The following is a 24,651-nucleotide window of genomic DNA, read 5'->3' as shown; positions in this document are numbered from 1 at the left end:
GTGAAGGATGCTATAGTAACAGCATAGAACTGGACTACGGCGCAAATGAGGTGTATTTTGAAGCAGTGGGGATTGTTAGTGGTAGCAGGGGTGAACTTGTTAGCATTGCTGGGATATCAGCTTCTGAAGGTGTTACAGTGCCGATTTGCCTTAAGATGAGGTAAAGTTGATTAAGGCCACTGCACGTGTATATCGGGTGACCATGAAGGGAGCATCTTTTCTAACCTGTGCCCTAACGGGGGAAGACTGAGTGAAAGCCTAAGGAGGTATTTTAGGGCCTTCATTATTGTGGACCCCAGCAGAACAGTATCCTGAAGGTATATAGTCAGGCTAAGAGGGAGTGGGGATCGTCATGTATCAAACTTTTTTCTGCATATATAGTTATGCAAAGCTTAACGCATTATTAATACTTGTTATGTTTTGTGTTTTCTTTTCCTTTTCAAGTCTTTCGCTATCACTGGAAAGGGAGAACGTCAAACGCTCCAGCTGAAATGTCATTATCAGTTGTACAATAGGAGGGGGAATAAGAGTGTGCATAGTGTGATTATAAATCTGAGGCCATAAGTCTCTGAGGTGTAAACATACAAATCAACTGGGAATGTTAATCATGTTTAATTTTCTGTTCATTTATAAGTCATTTCAAATTGTATATCATGTTGAAAGGAATGAGTTACTATTAAAAAAGGAGTGACTTGGATTCTCGCTTGAAATATACAGTACTTGCTATACTAGAAGTGAATGATTACATGTATAAGTATATATGTATACATGTATGTATATGGTGGGGTCATTGGAGGGTGGATAATAACTAAGGGGTATGGAAAGTTACTGAGTGATGAAAAAGGCAATCACTTGGTTGTGGTCACTGATAAGATCAGGTATCAAGGTAAGACCCAGATGCAGACCGTGTCGAAGTAACAATGTTTATTACAGCAACAGGGGCAAAGGACGGCAGGCAGGCTCAGGTCAGGCACAGGTCGGTAATCCAGAGGTGGGGCAAAGGTACAGGACAACAGGCAGTCTTAGGGTCAGGCGGGTGGGTACAGGGTCAGGACAGGCAAGGGTCAAGAACCAGGAGAACAAGACAAGAGAGACTGGGGAAAAGCAGGATCTGACACAAAATTGCTGGTTGACTTGACAAACAAGATGAACTGGCAACAGGCAAACAGAGGTCACAGGTTTACTTTGGGCATGCTTTTCATCCGGACGTGAAAATACTGCCCTCTATCCCAATGAAGTTTTAACAAAGTCTGCTCTGTTTTGAAGTAGAAATAAAACATTTTTACTTTATTACATTTAACAAAATGTTTAATGACTTTGAAACTACAGGAAATAGGTTGTCAACAGAATTGTGGCTACTGTTGTCTTTTGAATGTAGAAAAACAGGAACGTCTAAAGCAGTGGATTAGGGACATTTACTTCGAATTGCCTTGGGATGACCTTTTTGAGTGTTTTTATATCCTTGGACAGGGACTTGAACATCCATTCAAAGACTCAAGCTACAAGCCATTCTAGTGTCTTATCTGAGGAGTTGAGAAACATCTCAAAATTATACTTATGCTTTAATGACCTAATAATGTTTCAAAACTGACCACCATATACACAACCCCAATTTGGACAAAATAATCCTAATCATTGAACCCCGGAAAAAGGTTTTGCTCTAACCTGCAGTCCAGAATCATCCCGATTAATAATAATAATAATAATCTAAATGTCATTTTTTTCTGGGCCCAGTTTCATTGGTATTGTTAACATGGCTTTGCTTTTCCTCATTAGATTCTATGTAGATACATTTTAAATCCATTCTATGTGGATTCACGAAGCCCCTCTAATAAGTTATTTATGTTTTTTCCCCTTTGTCATTGTTTGATTGCGGCAGTTGATCTCTGCCTAATAAAATCCAAATCATAAACACCTGTTGCTTTGCCCAAGGCTTCCTGTCTGTCAGCCCCTCACAGACCTCATTCCAACTGCCAGTTTATCCTTGTGTTGACAAATAAGAGACCAACAACTGTGGCATCACCAAAACAAGCATTTTCCGAGAGGCAAGAATTGCGAGGCACACAATACAGACCTTTGAGAAAGCAAAACGAGTTTCAAGTTTAAGTGCTCCACTTTCTGAAGCTCATCCCAAAGAGATGAACCATGCTGGCATGCTAGCTCTTGTGAAAAAGAGGAAGAGGCCGGTTGACGCTGGTGCTCAGGGTCAGGTAGAGGTCAAGTTCAAGGAGGTGACTCTGTATCTGGTGGAGAGGAAGATGGGCAGCAGTAGAAGGAACTTTCTGACCAGCCTGGCCAGGTCAAAGGGCTTTAGGGTGGAAGATGTCCTCAGGTAGGCCAACCAGCACACTGTAATTCTCAAGTCAAATAGATTTTTTTGGTTTCCTTGTTTTTCCATAACCTCCTGGTCATAATGTTGTTGCTCTATGTCTGATTGTTTGAAGTTTCTTGGTTCCAAGCAATGTCACTGTGTATTAAGAAGGAATCGCCCACCAGCCACCACACAATAGCCTGTATAACAGGCGGGTTGTTCCACCTCAAAAAGTACAATTTCGACACAATTTCGACACCCACCATCTCAGATTGTTCTGAAATTGTTTCTGTTGTTAGAAACAGATACGATTAGCATTCCTGCAACATTATTTTGTTGAAATATAATTAAATCTCTAAGAAATTAACTCAATCGATTGCACCCAAATTGGCTATTTTAATTTATAGGACTCATATAAAATTGAATAAATATATTACCTAACATCCAATTTGGACCAAACAATGAGATAGACATGAGGAATCCAAAGAAATGGTCAAAAGCCACAAACAGACCCACCACAACCCAACTATTTTGCCTGAATGCCAAGTGACACGTCTGGTGGAAACCTGGGACCATCTCTACGGTGAAGCATGGTGGTGGCATGGTGGTAATCCATTTTAAAATAAGGCTGTAATTTAACAAAATGTGGAAAAATTCAAGGGGTCTAAATACTTTCCAAATACAATGTATATGAATCCTTCAAATGTAAAATGGCCAATTTGGGTGAAATCAATTAGCTTAATTTCTCAGAGATCAAATTATATTTCAACAAAATAATGCTTCCAGGAATGCTTAACTTATCTCTTCCTGACTACAGAAACGATTTCAGAAACATCTGAGATGGTGGGTGTCATGGCTTGCTGAATTGACGTGGAGCCAACAGCCAGCCACAGGTTCATTTAATGATCCATTGTGCCATAGCTGGGTGGCAGCGGTAGCTAGCGATACTGAGCTGATCAAGCTCAGCCAGGCAGATAGAGCTGTATAGGTCTGCCTGAGGGGCACCAGTGGGAGGAGGCGAACTGGGAGGAATTGAACAGAGCTGCTGCCAGCTCCGCATCGCACCAGGCTGCGGATGATGGCAGCATTCCCAGAAACACAGCTTGAGCGCCTCTACGGTTACACTTGGCTTGATACAATTCTTTGAAACCAACCACAGGAAATAGGCAGTGTGTGCGCCTCGAACTGACATTCTGCCTAGCAGACAGTTTGATTTCAGCGGCAGTTTTGATAACACCTCCCTAACACAGCCTTACACAAACAAGATATTTTCTTGAACGTTACACACACACACACACACACACACACACACACACACACACACACACACACACACACACACACACACACACACACACACACACACACACACACACACACACACACACACACACACACACACACACACACACACACGCACGCGCGCAAGCAAGCAGGCACACATACATTGTTTGGTGCGGTTGAATGCTGTTTGTGAGGTGGATGAGAGGCACAAACCTTCATTTATAATTTATCAAGTGTGATCTGATCAGTTTAACCACTTAGATAAATCCACCTTTCTAATTTCAACTCAAACGCAAATACACAACACCTTAAGCATTATCAAGTTTTCTGAATTGTGAGTTTATCGTGGGAGTTTTGAGTGACGAGCTAGTTTGCGATTTTGGCTTTAGCTGCTGTGAAATGAATGGCATGTCGATTATCGACACATACCTTCCGTAATCTTGATCTTGGATCTGCTAGTGGGATGCAGTAGGATGCAGTGTACACTCCAGTTAGCACAGGCGTCAGCGCTCCCTATCTGAACCCCATTGACTTTAGCCTGTCCTTGCTCACTGCGCTGGAGCTCAGGGTCCCACTGTTCCTGGGAACTCCAATCTGGTGCAGCAGGGCATGCTTGCTCATTTGCATATCTATCTGCCGTGCCATTTTATATTCACTGCTGGTCGCAAGTCAGAAAAATATCAGGATTTTGGCCTAGATTATAGGGGCTGTGTTTCTGTTTAGAGGGCAGCGAGTAAAAGAGCAGTGAAGGAATGAGAGAGAGCATTCAGTTATTTATCCTTGAGAGAGCACTCTATTTTATTTATCCACCATGGCTAAATTCAGTACCTATATATCAATTTAAGCACAGAGTTGAATATCTACATCAGTCCACACTCGATTGTGAAATTTTGAAAGGCTTCCTGTTTCTTTTGTTAGAATCAACAGATGGCGATTAATCTGAAGGACAATTTATTTTTCCTTTTTCTAAGAGGATGGGTTTTACCACTTCTTTGTCTGTAAATAACAATATTCACTACACCACAATAACTCACCAAAGTTGATGTTTACAGTGCGTAGAATATTTTTTTTTCTCAGTTTGGTGATAATATAGTCATATTCACACCTGCGCAAAGATATTGAATGTGATTATATGCTCTATCCACTCATACGGTTTGTGTTATCTTTGATGAGCCTCACTCTGTTGCTGTTATTGTTTTGGAGCCTCTCTAAACCTGGTCTCAGCGGTAGGCCAACCAACCAACCAGTACACAGAGCAGTCAGACAGAGCACAAGATTCACTGCTGATTTGGCCAATTAGACCTTTGCCTCTCTGCTGAAGTGACGCTCTGTTAGGCTGTTGGGATGTCCTGGGAGGGCCGTAAGGAGCCGTTCCGCTGTTTTACCTCAGCTAGGAGACAGGAGGAGAAGGAGCATGGGGAGGATAATCATGCATGGACAGGTGCTCTGATTGGCTCATTGGTATGGTAGTTACACACTGGTGGAACAGAGAGGGTTTCCTGCTGGGAGAAAACCAGACACGTCTGTTGTGAGGATCCCTATGGAGCTGTGGGATACTCTAGGTCAGGGATGGGCAACTTTGAATGGGGTGGGTGCCATAAAAAATCTGAACTCACCATGAGAGGCTGAAATTGCACCTTAAATTTTCTACTATTCTAACTCGCAACATTAAGTTTCCCAATCCTGCTGTAGGTGAATGCATATCTTTATGGATCTCAATTGTGAATGCATATCACGCCTGGCTTGCCGGTCCTGACATTTTCCTTAGTCCTCAGCTCTCTGTAGCCACTGGACGACTCCTCCGCTAGCGATGTGTAGCCCCCACTTGTAACCACATCATAAGGTATTATACCTGCAGGCTTTCTGTAAAGTTTTACTGTAATTTTACTGACCTGTGACTCCCTTCTTCCTGTTCCTTGTGCAGTGATGATGTCACTCACGTGGTGGCGGAGGACAATCAGGCTGAGGTGTTGTGGGCGTGGCTGATGGGACATGGTCTGAGGGATGTCTCCAGACTGGCTGTGCTGGACATCTCCTGGTTCACGGACAGCATGAGAGAGGGGAGACCTGTCAGAGTGGAGACCAGGCACTGTATTCAGGTGAGGGAACCTGTGGTCAGTGTGAGTGTATGTGGGCATTTACCGCTGTGTGTGTGTGTGTGTGTGTGTGTGTGTGTGTGTGTGTGTGTGTGTGTGTGTGTGTTGTGTTACACACAAATCCCCAAAATACAAGTAAAGGAATAAAGAAATATCAGGACGAGCAACGTATATGTATATGATGGTGTGTATAGACATTATGAATAGAAATAATGTGTACATCAGTAGTTGTGTAGGATGAGCCTTGACTAGAATACAGTATATACATATGAAATGGGTAAAAGAGTAAACATTATTAAACTGATCAGTGTTCAATGACTATGTACATTGGGCAGCAGTCTCTAAGGTGCAGGGTTGAGTACAGGGTAGTAGCCGGCTAGTAACAGTGACTAAAATTCAGGGCTGGGTGGAGGCCGGTTAGTGGTGACTATGATGGCCTGAGATGTGTATGTGCGTAGCGAGTGTGGAAGTGTGTGTGTGTGCAAGAGAGTATATTTAGGAAAACAAAGGAAATACAGTATAGATACTGTAGTTCTGAAAAACACAGACAGAGGGTGAGTTGAACTAATTTGTCTGAGGAGTCACACACAATATAGGCCTCTCTCCCCACTGAAACCATTTGCTAGCAGATGGGCATCTTGGTGGGGCTGTTTGTAATACTGTAGTATTTCATTAAAGATGCACTGACAAACTTTTGTATAATTTCAGCCAGTAGTTTTGAAAGTGGTGCTCATGAGCAAAAAGTGGTCCCTGTTTTTTGTGTACTAGTCATCCATTTAGCAAGATATGTTATGTCCTGCAAAATATATACATGTATATATCATTTAATATAATGTGTTATTCTTAATATCCTGGAGTGCACCTGTAATTGCTGCAGAAGACTACAGCATGTCTGTGTGATTGGTGCATTGGAGTGTTGACGTCCATTTTAGCTATGTTGATTGGTTCAAGTCAATATCAAGGCCTCTTGGCCCATGGTCTTACACTACCGGTCAAAGGTTTTAGAACACCTACTCATTCAAGGGTTTTACTTGATTTTCTTTTACTATTTTCTACATTGTAGAATAATAATGAAGACATCAACACTGTGAAATAACACATATGGAATCATGTAGTAACCAAAAAAGTGATAAACAAATGTGAAAAGCTGTGTGAAAAGCTGTCATTAAGGCAAAGGGTGGCTATTTGAGGAATCTCAAATATAAAATACATTTTGATTTGTTTAATACTTTTGGTTACTACATGATTCCATATGTGTTTTTTCATAGTTTTGATGTCTTCACTATGATTCTACAATTAATTTTTAAAATAAAGAAAAACCCTTGAATGAGTAGGTGTTCTAAAACTTTTGACCGGTAGTGTCTGTCAAATAGTCCCAGCCGGTATTAAATAGAACATCGCAGTCCCACCTGCCTGTGGGGAATACAACCTGAGTGTACCTATGTTACCCCATTGCCTCACAGCAAAATCTTGACCTTTTTCAAACGCAATTTTCTTGTCTGCTTGTTTTTGTCATTTAAAAACAACATTTATGAAAAGCACAACATGTCCAAAGATGACATTTCAACATTGCCTGCTCCCGAGCATTCTGACTATTTAGAAAAACGTAATACTGTATGGCTTACCTCATGCCCCTTTTAATGACAGTGCTAGTGAGTGCTAGCTAGCTACCAAGACCAACAACACAAAGAATTGGACTATACAGCTACAAGTAGTGAGTGGAGTTACAAACGGACTATACTAAACAAGTTAAATGTCTTACCTGTGATTCCACACATAGCTACACATAGTGTAGTCTACTTGTACACTGGGTCCCCACATTTCCCGCTCACCCACAATAAATAGCTTGAAACCACCAGGCTCTTCTCGCATGCTATATTTCCCTATGCGGGAGCATTACAAACCACAGTTCAGGATTCTTGACCTGGATACGTGTACATTGAACAACACAGCAGCTTTTTTTGACATGCTTTGTTATTTCTGTATAACAAAACATGTTCAACAAAGTTGCTTCTTTTATAATGTGGGGACAATGTTTTCCCAATTTGTGGGCGTGGTCGAGGGGATTTTCTTCTTATTAGTGAATATTGACTCGGAGTAGTGCGCAGACATGTTTTATGTTTGGCTGCTAAGAGCCAGTGTTCATTTAAATCCAGTTTGACCCATTCTATCCATTTCCATGGCAATTCCAAATGAAAATAATACATTACGTTTGGTTGGAACTCAGTTTTGGGGCAACAAGACTATCTGAGATTATACATTTATCAAAAATGGACGTCTACATTCAGGAAATTGTCCAGTATTTCCCATGGAAGGGACAAGGACAGGATCCTCTTGGTCCGGAGGTCTCCTCCACACAGAATACCACCTCAACTCCACCAAGCCCACTTTCTCAGGCATCCTCTGCTATAGGGAGGTGAGATAGCCTGAGTTCACCGTAAGTGCCACCCTACTACAGTATCTACACTGTTAAAACCCATTCTGTTATGAGGTTTCCATACATTTGTTTTATGCGGGTAAAGTACATATCAGATAAAACATTTCATGACAGGCCTGATAGAAACAGCAAATTTGCCGGGACACTTTCTAAATGTCGACAAGACAAAATATGCTCGACAAGGTGGGATCTTTTTGTCAGTAAAATTATTTATGCTAGAAATGAAATCGCTTTTATGCTCAAAGATTGATTTAATAACCATCATATTGAAGTAAACTTGGTAGTGTGAATTAGTCCATGAAAGAATGATGTTGGAGAAGGAGAGACAGATAGTAAAATGCAACCTTGAACATACTGAGTCAATTTTCTCAACGACATTTGCAATAATACTAATTACCATATGGTAACTGATTAGTCGGTATGTCACTGGTGGCGCTCAGTAAAGGAGTAATAAAATATAAAATCCTTATCTAAAGTTAATGAATTTAATGCTAACAGATTTTAAGGGGGAGCTTTATTGTGTAGGTGTGCGCGTGTGTGTGTGTGTTTGTGTGTATGTACGTGTGTGCATGTGCGTGTTTGTGTTTGCGCATTGGTGTGTGTCTGGGTGTGGGTGTGTAAAAGAGAGGAATTGTAGAGAGAACACTTAACTTTCTCTAGCCTCCACTCACATTAAGACATTTCAGTTTGCTTGACAGCGGCAGAAGGATCCCCCATATTGCTGTCGCATGTCAAATAGACCCATCGGCGTAACATCAGGACTCGGAGCTCGCTCCTAACCAAAACACGGATTTGTTTCTCCTGGAATGCACTGTGGAGGCATCTACAACAGAATAAAGAAATATACTGTCTGGTTCGTCTCTTATTCCTACCATAACTGGGTACAAATGTGATTCGAAATCATTTCAAATACTTTAGCTGGGCTGGATTGAGCTTGCCTGGTGTAATAAAACCAATAGAAAGATCCAAATGTGCAAACCCAGTCCATCTGACACTTCAGACAAACTAAAGCAAATAAAGTATTTGAAATATTTAAAATAGTATTTTGAACCCAGTTCCACTTCCCACCAACCTCATCACAAAATGGCTTGCAAGCCTGCCTTTCGGACAACATTATGCAAAGATATGACGAGTGTGTGCCAAAGCTATGCAGCAACGGATATGAAAATGTCTATTTCCCATTCCTGCGCAGCCATTCATGCTATTCCATATGAAATGCTGGCCCATCAATAGATTTCTGGTGGCTATGTCATGAAGAAGCTGAGCTAATGATGCAATGTTACCGTTTATCGACCTGTCTCCTAAGGAAACCACAAGCCTCTTTTACTGCTTATCCCATGATGTATCCTTATACTAAATTGCACAAGGCAATACACCATGGCATTTACGTGTGCCTCGCTTCCAGTAGAGAGTCATAAATCTATTTAAGAGCCTTGCGTAGAGAGACAATATTCTCAGAGCTGGCTTTGCTAACACTTTTGCCTCAGGGTCTTCCTAACACTATAAAAACATTATGCGTTTTACAACCATAAATATTTCACCCTGTACCCTGCACAGTGTGTCTGAAGGGAATTTTACCTATTAAAAAACTATTGAAATGTAATATTTCTGTTAGGTACTTACCAGTAGGAAAACATACACTGAGTATAGAAAACACTAGGAACATCTTCCTAATATTGAGTTGCACATCTTTTGCAATGAGAACAGCCTCAATTCCTTGGGGGCATGGACTCTACGTCGAAAGCAGGATACTGGCCCATGTTGACTCCAATGCTTCCCAAAGTTGTGTTAAGTTGGCTGCATGTCCTATGGTGGTGGACCTTTCTTGATACACAAGGGAATCTGTAAATGTGTGCCATTCACCCTCTGAATGGCACACATACACAATCCATGTCTCAATTGTCTCAAGGTTTAAAAATCCTTTAAATCCTCCTGTTCTTCTACACTGATTGAAGTGGATTTAACAAGTGACATCAATAAGGGATCATAGCTTTCACCTGGATTCACCTGGTCAGTCTATGTCATGGAAAGAGCAGAGCAATGTTTTGTACACTCCATAATTGTATTTACTGATATCAATAATTATAATTTTTATATCAAAATATTTATCAATATTTAAAAATTTTTTTTTTTTATATAAAATATTATATGATAATGACCTTCATGGGGCGGGATTACATTTGCATGCTCTTACATACGGTCGCTAGTGAAAGTCTACACACACCTTGCACAGTTTTCTCATTTAGTACATTTGGTTGCTTTTCCTATAGAACTACACAACCTACTTATATTTTTCAAAGTGAAAGTCAAATTATATTTAATAAAAATAAATGTTTTTAAGATATTAAAATGTTTTGATTGTGTATGTCTTCACACCCCAGAGATAATTGGTGGAATCACCTTTGGCAGCCATTACAACTGTGAAATTTTTTGAATAAGATTCTACTAACCTTGCACAACTCTTAGGGCAACATATCCATTGTTTTTGTCAAAATTACGCAAGCTAAGTACATTTGGTTGCGATCATTGATGGACAACAATATTCAATACTTGTCACTGATTTTCAAGCAGGTTTAGATCAGGATTGAAATGACTAGACCATTGAGGAATTCTCAATTCTCAAAAAATACCTTTGAATTTGTGTAATTGTTCTTCTAAAAAATCTCAGTGTTAGGTTTTCTGAAGACTATGGCAGGTTTTCCTCCAACTTTTGACCTATCCTTTGGTCCTTTCATATATATATTGATCCTAACATACTCCACAGCCACTATTGGTAACAAGCATACCCATAACATGATGCTGCCAACACAATACTCATCTTATTCAAAATGATTCACACCTGTAATGGCTGGCAATTGTGCTTCAACCAAGTATTAACAATGACCAGGCTGCCGGAAAACATGTGGCGAGGCGGCATTTGCCCCAGCACTTTTCAACGTACTTTATTATGTATAAAATACAGTACATCGACACAAATAATTAAAAAGAGGGGCAAAGTAAGTTTTTGTTGTTGTCGATTTGCCTCATGATTTGAGAACTCATGCACAATTTCTCTGTTCTTCACATTGGAGTGCTGCTGCAGGCTTTGTGTGTGTCTGACCAATCAGATTCAAGGAAAGTGCAGGTCTCTGAAGGTCCACTCTCCACTTTCCTCTAAGTATTTATTTAGCAAGTGTGATGAACCACCACTCCAGGCACCTAAACATTAGTGATCTGACATGCTGTATTGCATGGAAATGATACTTTTTTTCATTCTGATCAACTGTAGGCTACTAACAACAGCAGCTGCATAGTCTAGCCTGCTATGCACCCTGTCCCTCTGGCCAGGGTAAACAAAGCAATAATGTTGTGTAGGCCTAGTTATAGGCCATTTGTTTGTGAGAAAATGTGGAGGGGATCAAATTTGGTTTATATTCAAACTTGAGCTGACTAAGCTATCTAGACTTTTTCAATCCAAAATGATGAACTGGAATTAATCAAAAAGCACAATAGCTGACATAGACTGTGTGCTGACTTTTATTTAGGCCTACAGTTGCATAAGGCAGAACTACGCGATACAAACCTGCTTAAAGCAAGCTCAGCCCTGTGAGTTTTCAGGGAATTCAGGGGGAGAGGGATTTGTGACAAAACTTTTATACAACTAGTCTTTTTTTTTTTACTGAGGATTTTTTTTTTAGACCTGTTGTAAACCAAGGTTTACAGAACCCATCTGCTGCTTTCTTATGTGGTTTAACTAAGGGAGAGCAGTGGTGAAATACAGAATTGGACGATATGAGGAAATTCTGGTAATAAACATTTCCCCATGAAATATCAACGTCTTAAAGTGCTCACAATTAGTTTTGTTGAAGAATCTGGCTTTAATCATTCCCATATGTTCATTTCCAGCTGGCAAAGATAAGTGGAACATTGGGAGTGCTCAGAAAAGTCAATATAAAGGGAACCTGTACTAGCCACATTATTTAATGAATATGCACAAATATTATCAATAAAGGTGCTGATGAACTGATCAATCTTGGGGTATAAAGTATTTAAAAAGCCAGATGTCAGTGAGGGGTTCATCACTTTTAAATATGTTTATGTTGTAATCACCCAATAGAAAACCCATTTTATCTTCATTATTAATCAAATCCAAAGTTGATGCAAGGTTATCAATGAAACTACCAATAAACTATTTACCAGAGAGGAGAATTTCTATGAAAAGAGATTCATCATCACTGTTATCAGATGTAAGTGCGAGGTTCTCTTTAACAAAGAGTTGAAAACGTTTATGAACAAAAATGGACACTCCTCCTCTGACTCTTGAGGTTCTATAGTGGTGAACAGCATTATAAGGAGATGTGATAAAACCATGGTTGTCTCTTCCGTTAACCATGTTTCTGAAAGGGCAACAAAGGAAAATGAATGATTGAGAGAAGACAGATGATGAACAAGGTGGTCAAGATTTTTAAGAATACTGTAACGTTCATTGTCCTTGTCTGAGGAGTATGAAGGACCGGAGGACCAATGCACAGCGTGGTATGTGTTCATGATGAATTTATTAATCACAGAACACTAAAACAAAAATAACAAAGAGAATGACATGAAACGAAACAGTCCTGTCTGGTGACATACACAAAGTCATAAAACAATCACCCACGAAACACAGGTGGGAAAGGCTACCTAAATATGATTCTCAATCAGAGACAACTAACGACACCTGCCTCTGATTGAGAACCATACCAGGCCAAACGCAAAACACAACATAGAAAAACCAACATAGACAACCCACCCCAACTCACGCCCTGATCATACTAAAACAAAGACATAACAAAAGAACTCAAGTCAGAACGTGACAAATACTGCGAACGTTCAAATGAAAGTTAGAAAATATGCTTGTCTTGGAATTAGATAAACTGCTATACAGGTTGTTAAATTGCTTAGCATTATAGTAAACACAAGTGATCAAATCATTTCTGGTAAATTTCTGGAAATTTGAATCTGTATCAAAACAATCATTATATTTATTGTTCTCCATTAATATCTAATGGGTTTTTACATCCTCAATTCCATCGATTAAAATGTTAATGCGCCTCGATCGGTTTTCGAGGTAGTTTCCTTTGGAAGAGTGCTTGTCAAGTGTTGTTTGGAAATTTGCGAAATCCTCAGACATGGCTTTGAATGCGGTCTGGCAGGTGACATTCATGACCTTTATCTCCTCCACCTCCGACAGCGTAATTTCCAAACTGTGTTTAAATTCCATTACAGATCATCAACCCTTTGTGTGTAGAATCCATAAAGAGCTGCAGGAAGGACTTAAAGTGATTTTCCTGCAGATCTATTAGATCTTTATAGAACTCTTTTTGTTGATCGAGTAGTTCATGAAGTGTAGTGCTTGATACGTATTCCTCTTTCGCATTGAGCTTTGTGGCGTTTTTTGTGTTAGCCATGCTACAAGCTTGTTATGAGCTAAAAAGAGTTTGCGAACACAACCCACACCCCACCTCCCAAAAACAAGCTCCGCCAGTGAAATGGCAAACACACTCAAGCAACACACACTTGCACCAGTGAGATCACAGATGCACCAGTGAGATCACACATGCACCAGTGAGATCACACATGCACCAGTGAGATCACACATGCACGATAAACAGTGAGAAAGCGTAGAACTTGCTCACTGTATGGACCCCGGCTGCACTTACCTAAACGAGCGGGAGATTACCAACTGGCATGTTAGTGTTGCGGATACAAGCAGTATGCGGGGCAGTAAGCCAAAACACAGGTCAAAGATGCTTGGGAGAGACAATGGTAGGAGTATTTTCTTACCCATGGAAGGAGCAGCATGAACGAGCAGAGTGAACGAGTATCGTCCGATGTAGTTATTGATATACAAATATGAAATTATTGACATAAAAAATGCAATTAATATATGTTAAAACGGCTTTCCATCCTACAGTGGCTGTTTTGCGTAAGTGGAGTGGGATGTGGAATAGGTGATGGTGAGAACAAGGAGAGAGGAGACAGTGAGTGAGAGATTGTGGGAATGGTTGCAAGATTGGAAAGAGATGCGTAAGGTGTCTCTGTGAACACAGAGACACCTGTTATCCCTGTGCGGTGGCTGTCATCAATCTTCTGTTTAGGAAGAGCTAGTGCCCCCCCGTAGGAGTGGATGCCTCTGTGACCCCTAACCCTAGTTGGGCGGCCCGAACACACCTCTCTGTCTGTGTGGATACCACTAGTCTGTGTAGACACACACACACAAGCGTTCACAGCCCCGTCCACATGCCCACACAAACTTTTAGTCAGAGGATTAAAATACCGCAAAGGCAGAAAAAAATGTATGTTATTTTCTGATCTGTTTAGGAGAGGTGAAATTAAGTTTCACTTTTGATTGGCATAAAATCTGGTGCCATGAAATATATTCAGAGCTATTCAATGGGGTTTTTTAAGAACAGGAGAGCACTCTGGCTAGGGAATAACTGATGATTTTTTTTGTATCCCTTACTGATTTATTCTGTCATCCAGTGTGAGAGAACCTGAAAGAAGCCAAGCCCTTTTTCATTATCTTCCTTTTAACGCCCTTTCTTTAAACGTATCTCCGTCAACACAGCATGGTGGCATTACCTCCTTACGATTCTTCTCTGTCACCGTGTTCCTGAGCCACTAGGTCATTTTCACAGACACAATGTTCCATTGTAGATGTCTAATTGTCTGCGAGAACATTAATATTACATCTGTAATCCTTTTGATACATCACACGTGGACAATTTCTTCTTAGGAAATTAAACAGCAATTTACAAGAGGCACATTGGATTATGGGTTTGCAAGAATTCTTTATGTGTTACAGGTTAGCTGGAGTAATGGACTTGGATGCCACCAGACTGTATGATGAGTGTCATTAGACTGTTGCCTTGGTGACATGGGGACTGGGATATTCTCAACCTCCTTTATTGTTGTTCAGCTTTCAGAACTCATAACAATTTCATGTAACCTTTTGAAATTCCCCTTTTGTCACATTTTGCATGATCCAGAAACTCTGGCTGATGCGGTGACTTATGATTGGATTGCTGGTGAACACCACTCCCACTGGAGCAAGTATTTCCCGATGAATTCAAATACATTTTTTTGTTTGTTTTTTGTACACAGAACACACCCACAGGGACAGACTGTTCTCCACCCACTGCTGTGGCCAATGTTTCTCAATACGCATGTCAGAGGCGGACGACCACGGAAAATCACAACAAGATATTCACAGTAAGGAAAAACAGAACACACCCCCATACAAGCACACCTTCTCAATTGCATGTCCCTATCTCTGTCTTTGTGAGGCAATTACACGCTCATTGCTCCCACAAAGCATCCATCCTAACCAGTTGTGCTCTGATTGGGGTCTCTTCCTTCACACACCAATGCACCGACGCTGACCCCAATCAGATAAATTAACCTACAAATGAGAAGCATCTGCAGGTAGGCCATGATGAAGGCAGAACAGCTGAGGTGCCCACGAGGACTGACACAGGCTGGTATGGGCTGACCCTGAGGCTAGGCACGCCAGACTGAGATGGGCACTTGACGTAAAGCTTCTCACCAACAATGACGGATCTGTCTCTACGCCATCTGGCCATCGGGCAGCTAGTGGCCAATTCCAGGGGAAAGAGAGATGGTGGAGGGTACAGGATGTGAGGGAGTGTGAAGGCTGGTTTACGGTCCGTCTATCGGCATGTCTGTAAACAACACAAAAAAACCATCTGTTTTAAAAATGAAGGCAACTTAAAGCAATTTTCTAAACAATGTTTTGGTTCGTCAGTTCATATAATGAACAGAGCATAGCTGATGACATTTACTTTAGCTACTTTTTTTATCAATTATTACAAGAAAATAAACCCCAAGTACATAATTATTTACAAAGTAATGGCAAGTTTACAGAAAATAGCTTACTACTACAGTGTGATGAAATAAAAGGTCAATCTATTAGAGATTTTTAGAACTCCTTGTCACAAGAGGATTTGTTCTAGTTGCTGTAGCAGTCCGGCAACCACGACAACGGATGTTGCGACAGTCGCAGATACTTTTTTTCATGTCTGTGCGACAAGGAAATGGACTGTTGCAGCAACGGTCTAAAGACATTCCACTGGAATGACCAGCGATACTTGTCGCATTCTTGTTGTCTACAGACATGTCGTTAGTCCAAGTATAAACTAGCCTTAATACTCCAGCTTGCCATTGCTTTGTGCCCCGTAACGTTTATCTACACAATAACAATGCCGCCTTCTCACAAACATTTAAAAAATATATGTTTTCAGATAAATCTCATTACAAGTTTTTAATTCTTTCTGCCAGTGTGTAATATAGTCTTTATGTGCACTGTGAGGGCTGTTTTGCTGACAGTCCAAGGTGATCAAAAGCACTTCAAATGAAGATAAAGTTACTTAGGGAATACCTGAGAGATACTCTATGGAAGCGTAGTGTATCAAAGCAAATCAAATCACGTTTTATTTGTCACATGTGCCAAAGACAACAGGTGTAGACCTTACAGTGAAATGCTTACTTACAAGCCAAGGTCAATGGCTTGGAGGTAGAAGCTGTTAAAAAAGCCTTTTGGACCTAGACGTGGTGCTCCGGTATCGCTTTCCGTGCGTTAGAAGAGAGAACAGTCTATGACTGGGGTGGCTGGAGTGTTTGGCATTTTTTTGGGCCTTCTTCTGACACAGCCTGGTATAGAGGTCCTGGATGGCAGGAAGTTTGGCCCCAGTGATGTATTGGGCCGTACGTACTACCTTCTGTAGTGCTTTACGGTTGGAGGCCGAACACTTGCCATACCAGGTGGTGATGCAACCAGTGCTCTCGATGGTGCAGCTGTAGAACTTCTGACTACGGCTGATCTGATCTCAAACTTCCAGTGGGGCTTGGTGTGTGGGAGGTTGGTGCTTGGTGATGAAGAGTTCCTCCAAGACTTATTAAGCAGAGCTTACTGGGAGCATATGGAGACATCTGTTTCATAATGACTTTCACTTCTCCCTGACTGACTACACATGCAGACTCTCACACTTGCACACATATTCATGTGACATGTTCATGCCACCCACACACACCCACCCACACAGACAGACAGACCGAGACAGACACTTGAGTGGGAGTGGTGCTCGGTTCCCCTTCCCCTGTTCCTTTCCACTGCATTAGCTCTGTAATCACCAGTCTCCCTTCACTCCTCATCAGGCTGATGTTTCACTCATTATTCCACTTCAACATACATCACTCACAAGTGTTATTTGAGATAATTACTGTAATGTCAGTTCAACCTGTGGCTGTGGAGTAGAGACAGAAGTAATTAAACTAAATCCTAATATCCTGGGAGCATTAGGGTTAAAGACCAGGGAGGTCTGGTGAAATATCAAAGAGCCTGAATGAACTACAGCACCTAGAAGGTTTCTCCACAAGGATGAACACATCTAAAAGGTGTGGAGATATACAGTGTGGTCTGAAATTATTAACACCCTTGATAAAGATGAAAAACAATTGTTTAACAAGTAATATTTTTTCTCTCAAAAAGGTAGGGGTCAAAATGATTGACACCACTGTTTTCAATACCTCACTGTGAGGATAATGGCACTGAGCCTTTTCAAAAATATTTGATAAGTTGGAGAACAGAATCCTTCCATATCCGTGATATCCTTCGTTTGTAATTATGGACTGCCCTCTTCATTTCAAACCACAGGTTTGCAATGGGTTTCATGTCCGGAGTCTGAGATGGCCATTGCTAAATGTTGATTTTATGTTCAATTAACCATTTCTTTGTGGATGTTGATGTGTGGCTTGGGGTTCTTGTCTAGCTGGAAGATCCACTTGCAGTCAAGTTTCAGCCAGAAAAAAAAAGATTTTTGGCTAAAATATCCAGGTACTGGGTAAAGCTCATGATGCAGAAGAATAATGTTGAAAAAAAAACTAGTTAAAATACGGTACATTGAAATCATACATTAAAAGCATCTTCATAAAAATGTGTCTTCAGCATGGATTTAAATAGAGCCACTGACTCTGCAAGCCTGATCTCCTCTCATCGCCATGCCAGAGGATCTCAGGCTTTGTCCTGGCTCGTAGGGAGATAAAATATCAGAGATATAGGATGGGGATAAACCAAGCCTAGTCTTAAATGTGATTAATACTTTTGTTAAATCTAGTCTAAAAGTGACTGGTAGCCAGTGTAAAGAAGCGAAAATAGGTGCCTGTTAAATGTCGAGTTGCAGCATTTGGGACAAACTGTAGATGACGGAGACATGCATTCAAAGAGGAAATAAAAGCATGTATACCTTTTTCCAGATCAGGGACTGAAGAAAAAGATTTGACTTTAGCTATAATTCTTAGATGACAAAAGGCATAGTGAATAGGTGCTGGGAACGATACTGAACCACCCATGTTTGCTGAAAAAAAATCTGCCACATCGATATGATCTGAACCAGTCGAGGGCAAGTCCTGAGATTCCCACCCACCTCTCCAGCCGGTCAACAAGTATATAATGATCAATAGTATCAAACGCGGCACTGAGATCCAAAATAATTAGAATAGAGCATTCGCCGGCATCCTCAGCCAACACAAGGTCATTACTGACTTTTAATAAAGCAGTTTCCGTTGTGTGAAGTGAGTGGAAGCCCGATTGGAATTTTTCCAAATAAGGTGTTCATAAGCCAACGTTGAAGACGTCTAAAATCTTGGATAAATAAAGCAAGTTGAGAGAGGTCTATATTTGCTCAGTAAAGAGGGGTCAAGATTGAGCTTTTTAAGAAGAGGTTGGATCAGAGCAATTTTAAAGCAGGCTGGGAAGGATCCATTTACAATTGATAGTATGTTGGGGCCAACAGTAGGCATAACCTCTTTTTGTAGTCTAGTAGAGTATGGAAAGCCGTTTTAACATACAGGTATATTCATTGTATTATTTCTATTAATAATTTTTTTTTTTACAACAATAATGTTATTTTCGATATCAATGACACATTTTTATATCAAAGCATTTATTGATATGAAAAATTGAATGTTAATTATCGATATCAATAGTAAGAACTTTATATATAAATAATTCCCCATAGGATTCAATAGAGAAACAGATATCAAAAGTAAAAAAAATATATATCAATAATTAACAAATACTGCACATCTTAGCATATATTTAGCATTAATAAAGACTTAAACAAATCAGCTTCTAGTGCCTTGAATGTCAATGAAGAGGAGGGTACCGAGTGACAGTCATCCCATTTTGTTGCCTTAAAATCTAAAAATCAATTACATTCGATTTGTTTCATACTTAACCTACTGTCTTAGGTTTCAGTTAGCATGAACATATCAATGTATTTGGAAATAACAAATTGCATGTGAACAACTTATTATTTAGAGATCTTATATTCAATGAACCGACCTTGACATGCTAATTAGGGGAGTTAGAGGAACATAAATTAGGTTACTTAAATTAACTACACTACGGGACATAATATGCTTTCCCATGTCCTCTGTTGCTAATTATGACAGGGAGGATTGGAGCACTACCAGACCAAGACCGTCAGTTGCTGGAAATAGGGGGAATCCCATCTCTTTTAAAGATTGCTGGTTGCTCCGAGCAGCAAGTTAAAATTGTTGCAAAAGGAGAACTTCTTTTAGGTACCCATTCAGGGCAATGAGGAGGCTGAAACATTCAGAACCCCTATCATGGTCCAAACAAACTATCATGGTCCAAACAAACTATCATGGTCCAAACAAACTATCATGGTCCAAACAAACTATCATGGTCCAAACAAACTATCATGGTCAAAACAAACTATCATGGTCCAAACAAACTATCATGGTCCAAACAAACTATCATGGTCCAAACAAACTATCATGGTCCAAACAAACTATCATGGTCCAAACACACCAAGAAAGTTGTGAAGAGGGCACGACAACACCTTTTCTCCCTCAGGAGACTGAAAAGATTTGGCATGGGTCCCCAGATCCTCAAAAAGTTTTACAGCTGCACCATCAAGAGCATCCTGACCGGTTGCATCACCGCCTGGTATGGCAACTGCTCTGCATCTGACCATAAGGTGCTACAGAGGATAGTGTGTACGGCCCAGTACATCACTGTTGCCACACTTCCTGCCATCCAGGACCTATATACTAGACAGTATCAAAGGAAGGACCAAAAAGACTCCAGCCATACAAGTCATAGACTGCTCTCTACCGGGAGGAAGAGCAGTTCCGTCTTGTCGAAGATGAGCTTGAGGTGGTTGGCCGACATCCAAGTTGAGATATCTGCCAGGCACAGAGAGATGCATGTTGCCACCTGGGTGTCAGAACGGGGGGAGGAGCAGTTATAGGAGAGCCCATGTGAGTATATGACTGAGCCAAGTGACATGGTGTATAGAGAGAAGAGGGCCTAGAACCGAGCCGTGGTGGACACCAGTAGTGAGAGTACATGGTGCAGACACAGATCCTCTCCATGTCACCTGGTAGGAGCTGCCAGCCATGTGGGATACAATTCAAAAATGTGCAGAGCCTGGTGGTTCAGGGTGTCAAAGGCAGCCAGATAGATAAGAACAGAGAGAGCTGATCAAAGACAGTATGCTCAAGTGTTTTGGAAAGAAAAGAAAGGGATACAAGTATTCAGTTTGTCAGATGAGTCGAGTGTTGGTTTCTTGAGGGGAGCAACTCATGCCATTTTGAGGTCAGAGGGGTTGCAGCCAGTGGTCAGGGATGAGTTGGAGGGAAGTGAGGAATGGGAGGTCTCCAGAGATGGTCTGGAGAAGGGAGGAGGTGGTCGAGCGGGCAGGATGTCGGGCAGCCAGACCTCACTAGTTGCCGGATGTCATCTGGAGAGAGAGCGGAGAAAGAGGTCAAGGCGTAGGGTTGTTCTGTGTGAATGACACCAGTGGACACACTAGGCTGAATGAATGAGTAGCGGATGTTGTCAACCTTTTCAAAGTGGCTGACAAAGTAGTCTACAGAGAGGGAGAAGGGAGGGGGAGGAGGAGGACTGGAAAGGGGACAGTGCGAGTCACAGGATGCAGAAGGGAGGAGAGTAGGGTCGATGAGGCAGAATCAGGAGACAGCAGGGAGAAGGATTTAGCAGAAGGGAAATATGATATCATAGAAGAGGAGAGAGTAGTAGGAGAGAGGGTGAAGATTGCAATGGAGCATGACCATCTGGGTAGGGGCTGAGTGATTAGGGTTGGAGGAAAGGGAGACAGAAAACAACTCCGCAGAACAGTCTTTGTTTCGGCAATGTTCTTCGTTTTGCATCAAAACTGACACGACTGCCGCTTACAGCTGCCGGCCGAGAAACCAGGAGAGACTGAAGAACTAACACAAATTGATAATTGCCCAGCAGAGATTGAGAGCACACCTCCCTGTACTAATTGTTGATTGCCTTATTGAGGTGAAACCACTCCCCCTCCAATACAGCCACTGACTACCAAAAGAAGTCACAAATTGCTCTGCCTGTTGATCCTGGTTGATATGTCAACAACTATCTGCAAGTTATGAGCGGTCAACAGTTCACACACCAAGTAGGACACTGGGAAGACAAGCAGCACTTAAAGTAGATTTCTCTAGCTAGCAAAAAGACAGTACTACACCACAACAGATAAAGACCAACAAATATTATAGTCGGACCAGGTTTTCATCAGGAATCTCTCTGTACTGATTCGTTCACCTTTCCATCGATCCTGGCTAGTCTCCCAGTCCCGGCCTCTGAAAAACATCCCCACAGCATGATACTACCAGCACCATGCTTCACTGTAGGGATGGTGCCAGGTTTCCTCCAGACGCGATGCTTGACATTCAGGCCAAAGAGTTGTTTCTCATGGTCTGAGAGTCCTTTCGGTACCTTTTGGCAAACTCCAAGCAAGCTGTCATGTGCCTTTTACTGAGGAGTGGTTCCTGTCTGGCCACTCTACTATAAAGGCCTGATTGGTGGAGTGCTGCAGAGATGGTTGTCCTTCTGGAAGGTTCTCCCTTCTCCACAGAGGAACTCTGGAGCTCTGTCAGTGTGACCATCGGGTTCTTGGTCACTTCCCTGACCAAGGCCTTCCTCCCCCGATTGCTCAGTTTGTACGCGTGGCCCGTTCTAGGAAGCATCTTGGTGGTTCCAAATGTCTTCCATTTAAGAATGATGGAAGCCACTGTGTTCTTGGAGACCTTCAATGCTGCAGACATTTTTTGTACCCTTCCCCAGATCAGCACAATCGTGTCTCGGAGCTCTACAGACAAATTCTTCGACCTCATGTCTTGGTTTTTGCTCTGACATGCGCTGTCAACGGTGGGACCTTATATAGACAGGTGTGCCTTCCCAAATTACGTTCAATCAATTCAATTTACTACAGTTAGACTCAAGTTGTAGAAACAATGGAAACAGGATGCATCTGAGCGTAATTTCGAGTCTTATAGCAAATGGTCTGAATACTTATGCAAATATATATGTAATACACATTGTCATTATGGGGTGCTGTGTGTAGATTGATGAGGATATTTTTTAAAATATATATTTTAGAATAAGGCTGTAATGTAGCAAAATTTTGAAAAAGGTAACAGGTCTGAATACTTTCCGAATGCACTATTGAACGACAGTTGTGTATTAAAAGCTTCATTCTAGTGGCCTACTGTTAACCAATGGTGCCATGTTTGTGCAAGTGTACCTTTTTTTGGGGGTATCTGAGTTGTGTTTCCATCTCAAAGTCTTCATCTTCCTCATCAACTTAACCCATGTAATCAAAATCTTTACTGATGATGTGCAGAATTTCTCTTGCATGTTGTAATCTGAATACTGGAAGGTTGTTGACAACATAGGCTAAGTCAAATATTTATGTCCTGTGTTCTACAACTGCCTCAATTAGTTCAGTACTAAATCCAGTACAGGCTGCCTTGATGGAGTAAAGATGTGCTGTGTCCTTAATTAAGCAAATGGCTAATTTACTCCTCTAAGATGTTCCTGAACTAAGTTTTGTCTGCAGTTCCCCTCTCCATTCAAAGAAGACAAAACTCTGATTTTGTACTGTGAGAGGGTCTTGCCATGTTACATTCCAATCTGTTGGATTTCAGCCTTATGTTCCTGGTCTCTGTCAACCTACACTCTTGGAAAAAAAGGTGCTAAATAGAACCATATAGGGTTCTTCGGTTTGTCCCCATATGGGAAGCCTTTTAGGTGCTTGGTAGAACCATTTGCAAAGGGTTCCACCTAGAACCCTATATGTAGAGTTCCTCATAGAACCTATTGTACATGTTTATACAGTTGAAGTCAGAAGTTTACATACACCTCAGTCAAATATATTTAAACTCAGTTTTTTCACAATTCCTGACATTTAATCCTAGTAAACATTCCCTGTGTTATGTCAGATAGGATCACCACTTTATTTTAAGAATGTGAAATGTCAGAATAATAGTAAAGAGAATGATTCATTTCAGCTTTTATTTCTTTCATCACATTCCCAGTGGGTCAGAAGTTTACATACACTCAATTCGTATTTGGTAGCATTGCCTTTAAATTGTTGAACTTGGTTCAAATGTTTCTGGTAGCCTTCCACAAGCATCCCACAATAAGTTGGGTGAATTTTGGCCCATTCCTCCTGACAGAGCTGGTGTAACTGTCATGTTTGTTGTAAGGAGGAGTCCAAGGTGCAGCGTGGTATGCGTACATTCTTCTTTATTTAAGAATGAACACTGAACAAACAAAATAACAAAACGAACTGTGAAGCTAATATGAGTAGTACAGACAGGCAACTAAACATAGAACAATAACCCACAAACACAAAAAGGAAAATGGCCACCTAAATATAATACCCAATAAAACAATTTTTTGGGTGGGACACACGAGGAGATTAGCTGAGTCAGGTTGGAGACCTGAGCCTCCAATTATTGAGGCTGCCTCTCGGGCTTCCGTGCTAACCGTGTCCCCTCGTATCATCGCCGTTCCTCCTGCGCTATCTCCGCCTGCTCCCATGGCAGGCGATCCTTTCCTGCCAATATTTCCTCCCACGTCCAGGATCCTTTACCGTCCAAAATCTTGTCCCATGTCCATGGTGTCTGCTCCTCCTGAACACGCTGCTTGGTCCTTTTATGGTTGGTTCTTCTGTCACGTTCGTTGTAAGGAAGAGACCAAGGTGCTGCGTGGTATGCGTACATTCTTCTTAATTTAAGAATGAACACTGAACAAACAAACAAAACAACAAAACACACTGTGACGCTAAAATGAGTAGTGCAGACAGGCAACTTAAAATAGAACAAGAACCCACAAACATAAAAGGGAAAAGGGCCACCTAAATACAATCCCTAATCAGAGGCAATGATAAACAGCTGCCTCTGATTGGGAACCATATCAGGCCACCATAGACATATAAATACATAGACCTACAAAACCCCTAGACATACAAAAACTAGCATACCCACCCTTCTCACACCCTGACCTAACCAAAATATAAAGAAAACAGAGATATTAAAGGTCAGAGAATGACAGTAACTGAGTCAGGTTTGTAGACCTAGCTCACACATACGTTTTCAGTTTTGCCCACAGATTTTCTATAGGATTGAGGTCA

The 24,651-nt window shown here is 41.2% G+C and overlaps 1 protein-coding gene across 1 annotated transcript in view; it reads left to right on the top strand.

Annotated features, from left to right (window-relative positions):
• The first annotated feature begins 2,138 nt into the window (after nt 1-2,138).
• LOC135511671 (DNA nucleotidylexotransferase) overlaps nt 2,139-24,651 on the top strand; it is a 143,369-nt gene continuing 120,856 nt past the window's right edge. Inside the window, exons 1-3 of the mRNA XM_064933151.1 lie at nt 2,139-2,332; nt 5,520-5,694; nt 15,251-15,358. Of these exons, the coding sequence (XP_064789223.1) occupies nt 2,139-2,332; nt 5,520-5,694; nt 15,251-15,358 (477 nt within the window). The remainder of the gene's footprint in view (nt 2,333-5,519; nt 5,695-15,250; nt 15,359-24,651) is intronic.

This window comes from Oncorhynchus masou, chromosome 24 (assembly GCF_036934945.1).
Source record: "Oncorhynchus masou masou isolate Uvic2021 chromosome 24, UVic_Omas_1.1, whole genome shotgun sequence".
In the NCBI taxonomy this organism is placed as follows: domain Eukaryota; kingdom Metazoa; phylum Chordata; class Actinopteri; order Salmoniformes; family Salmonidae; genus Oncorhynchus; species Oncorhynchus masou.
This window is presented reverse-complemented; position numbering and strand designations above follow the sequence as displayed.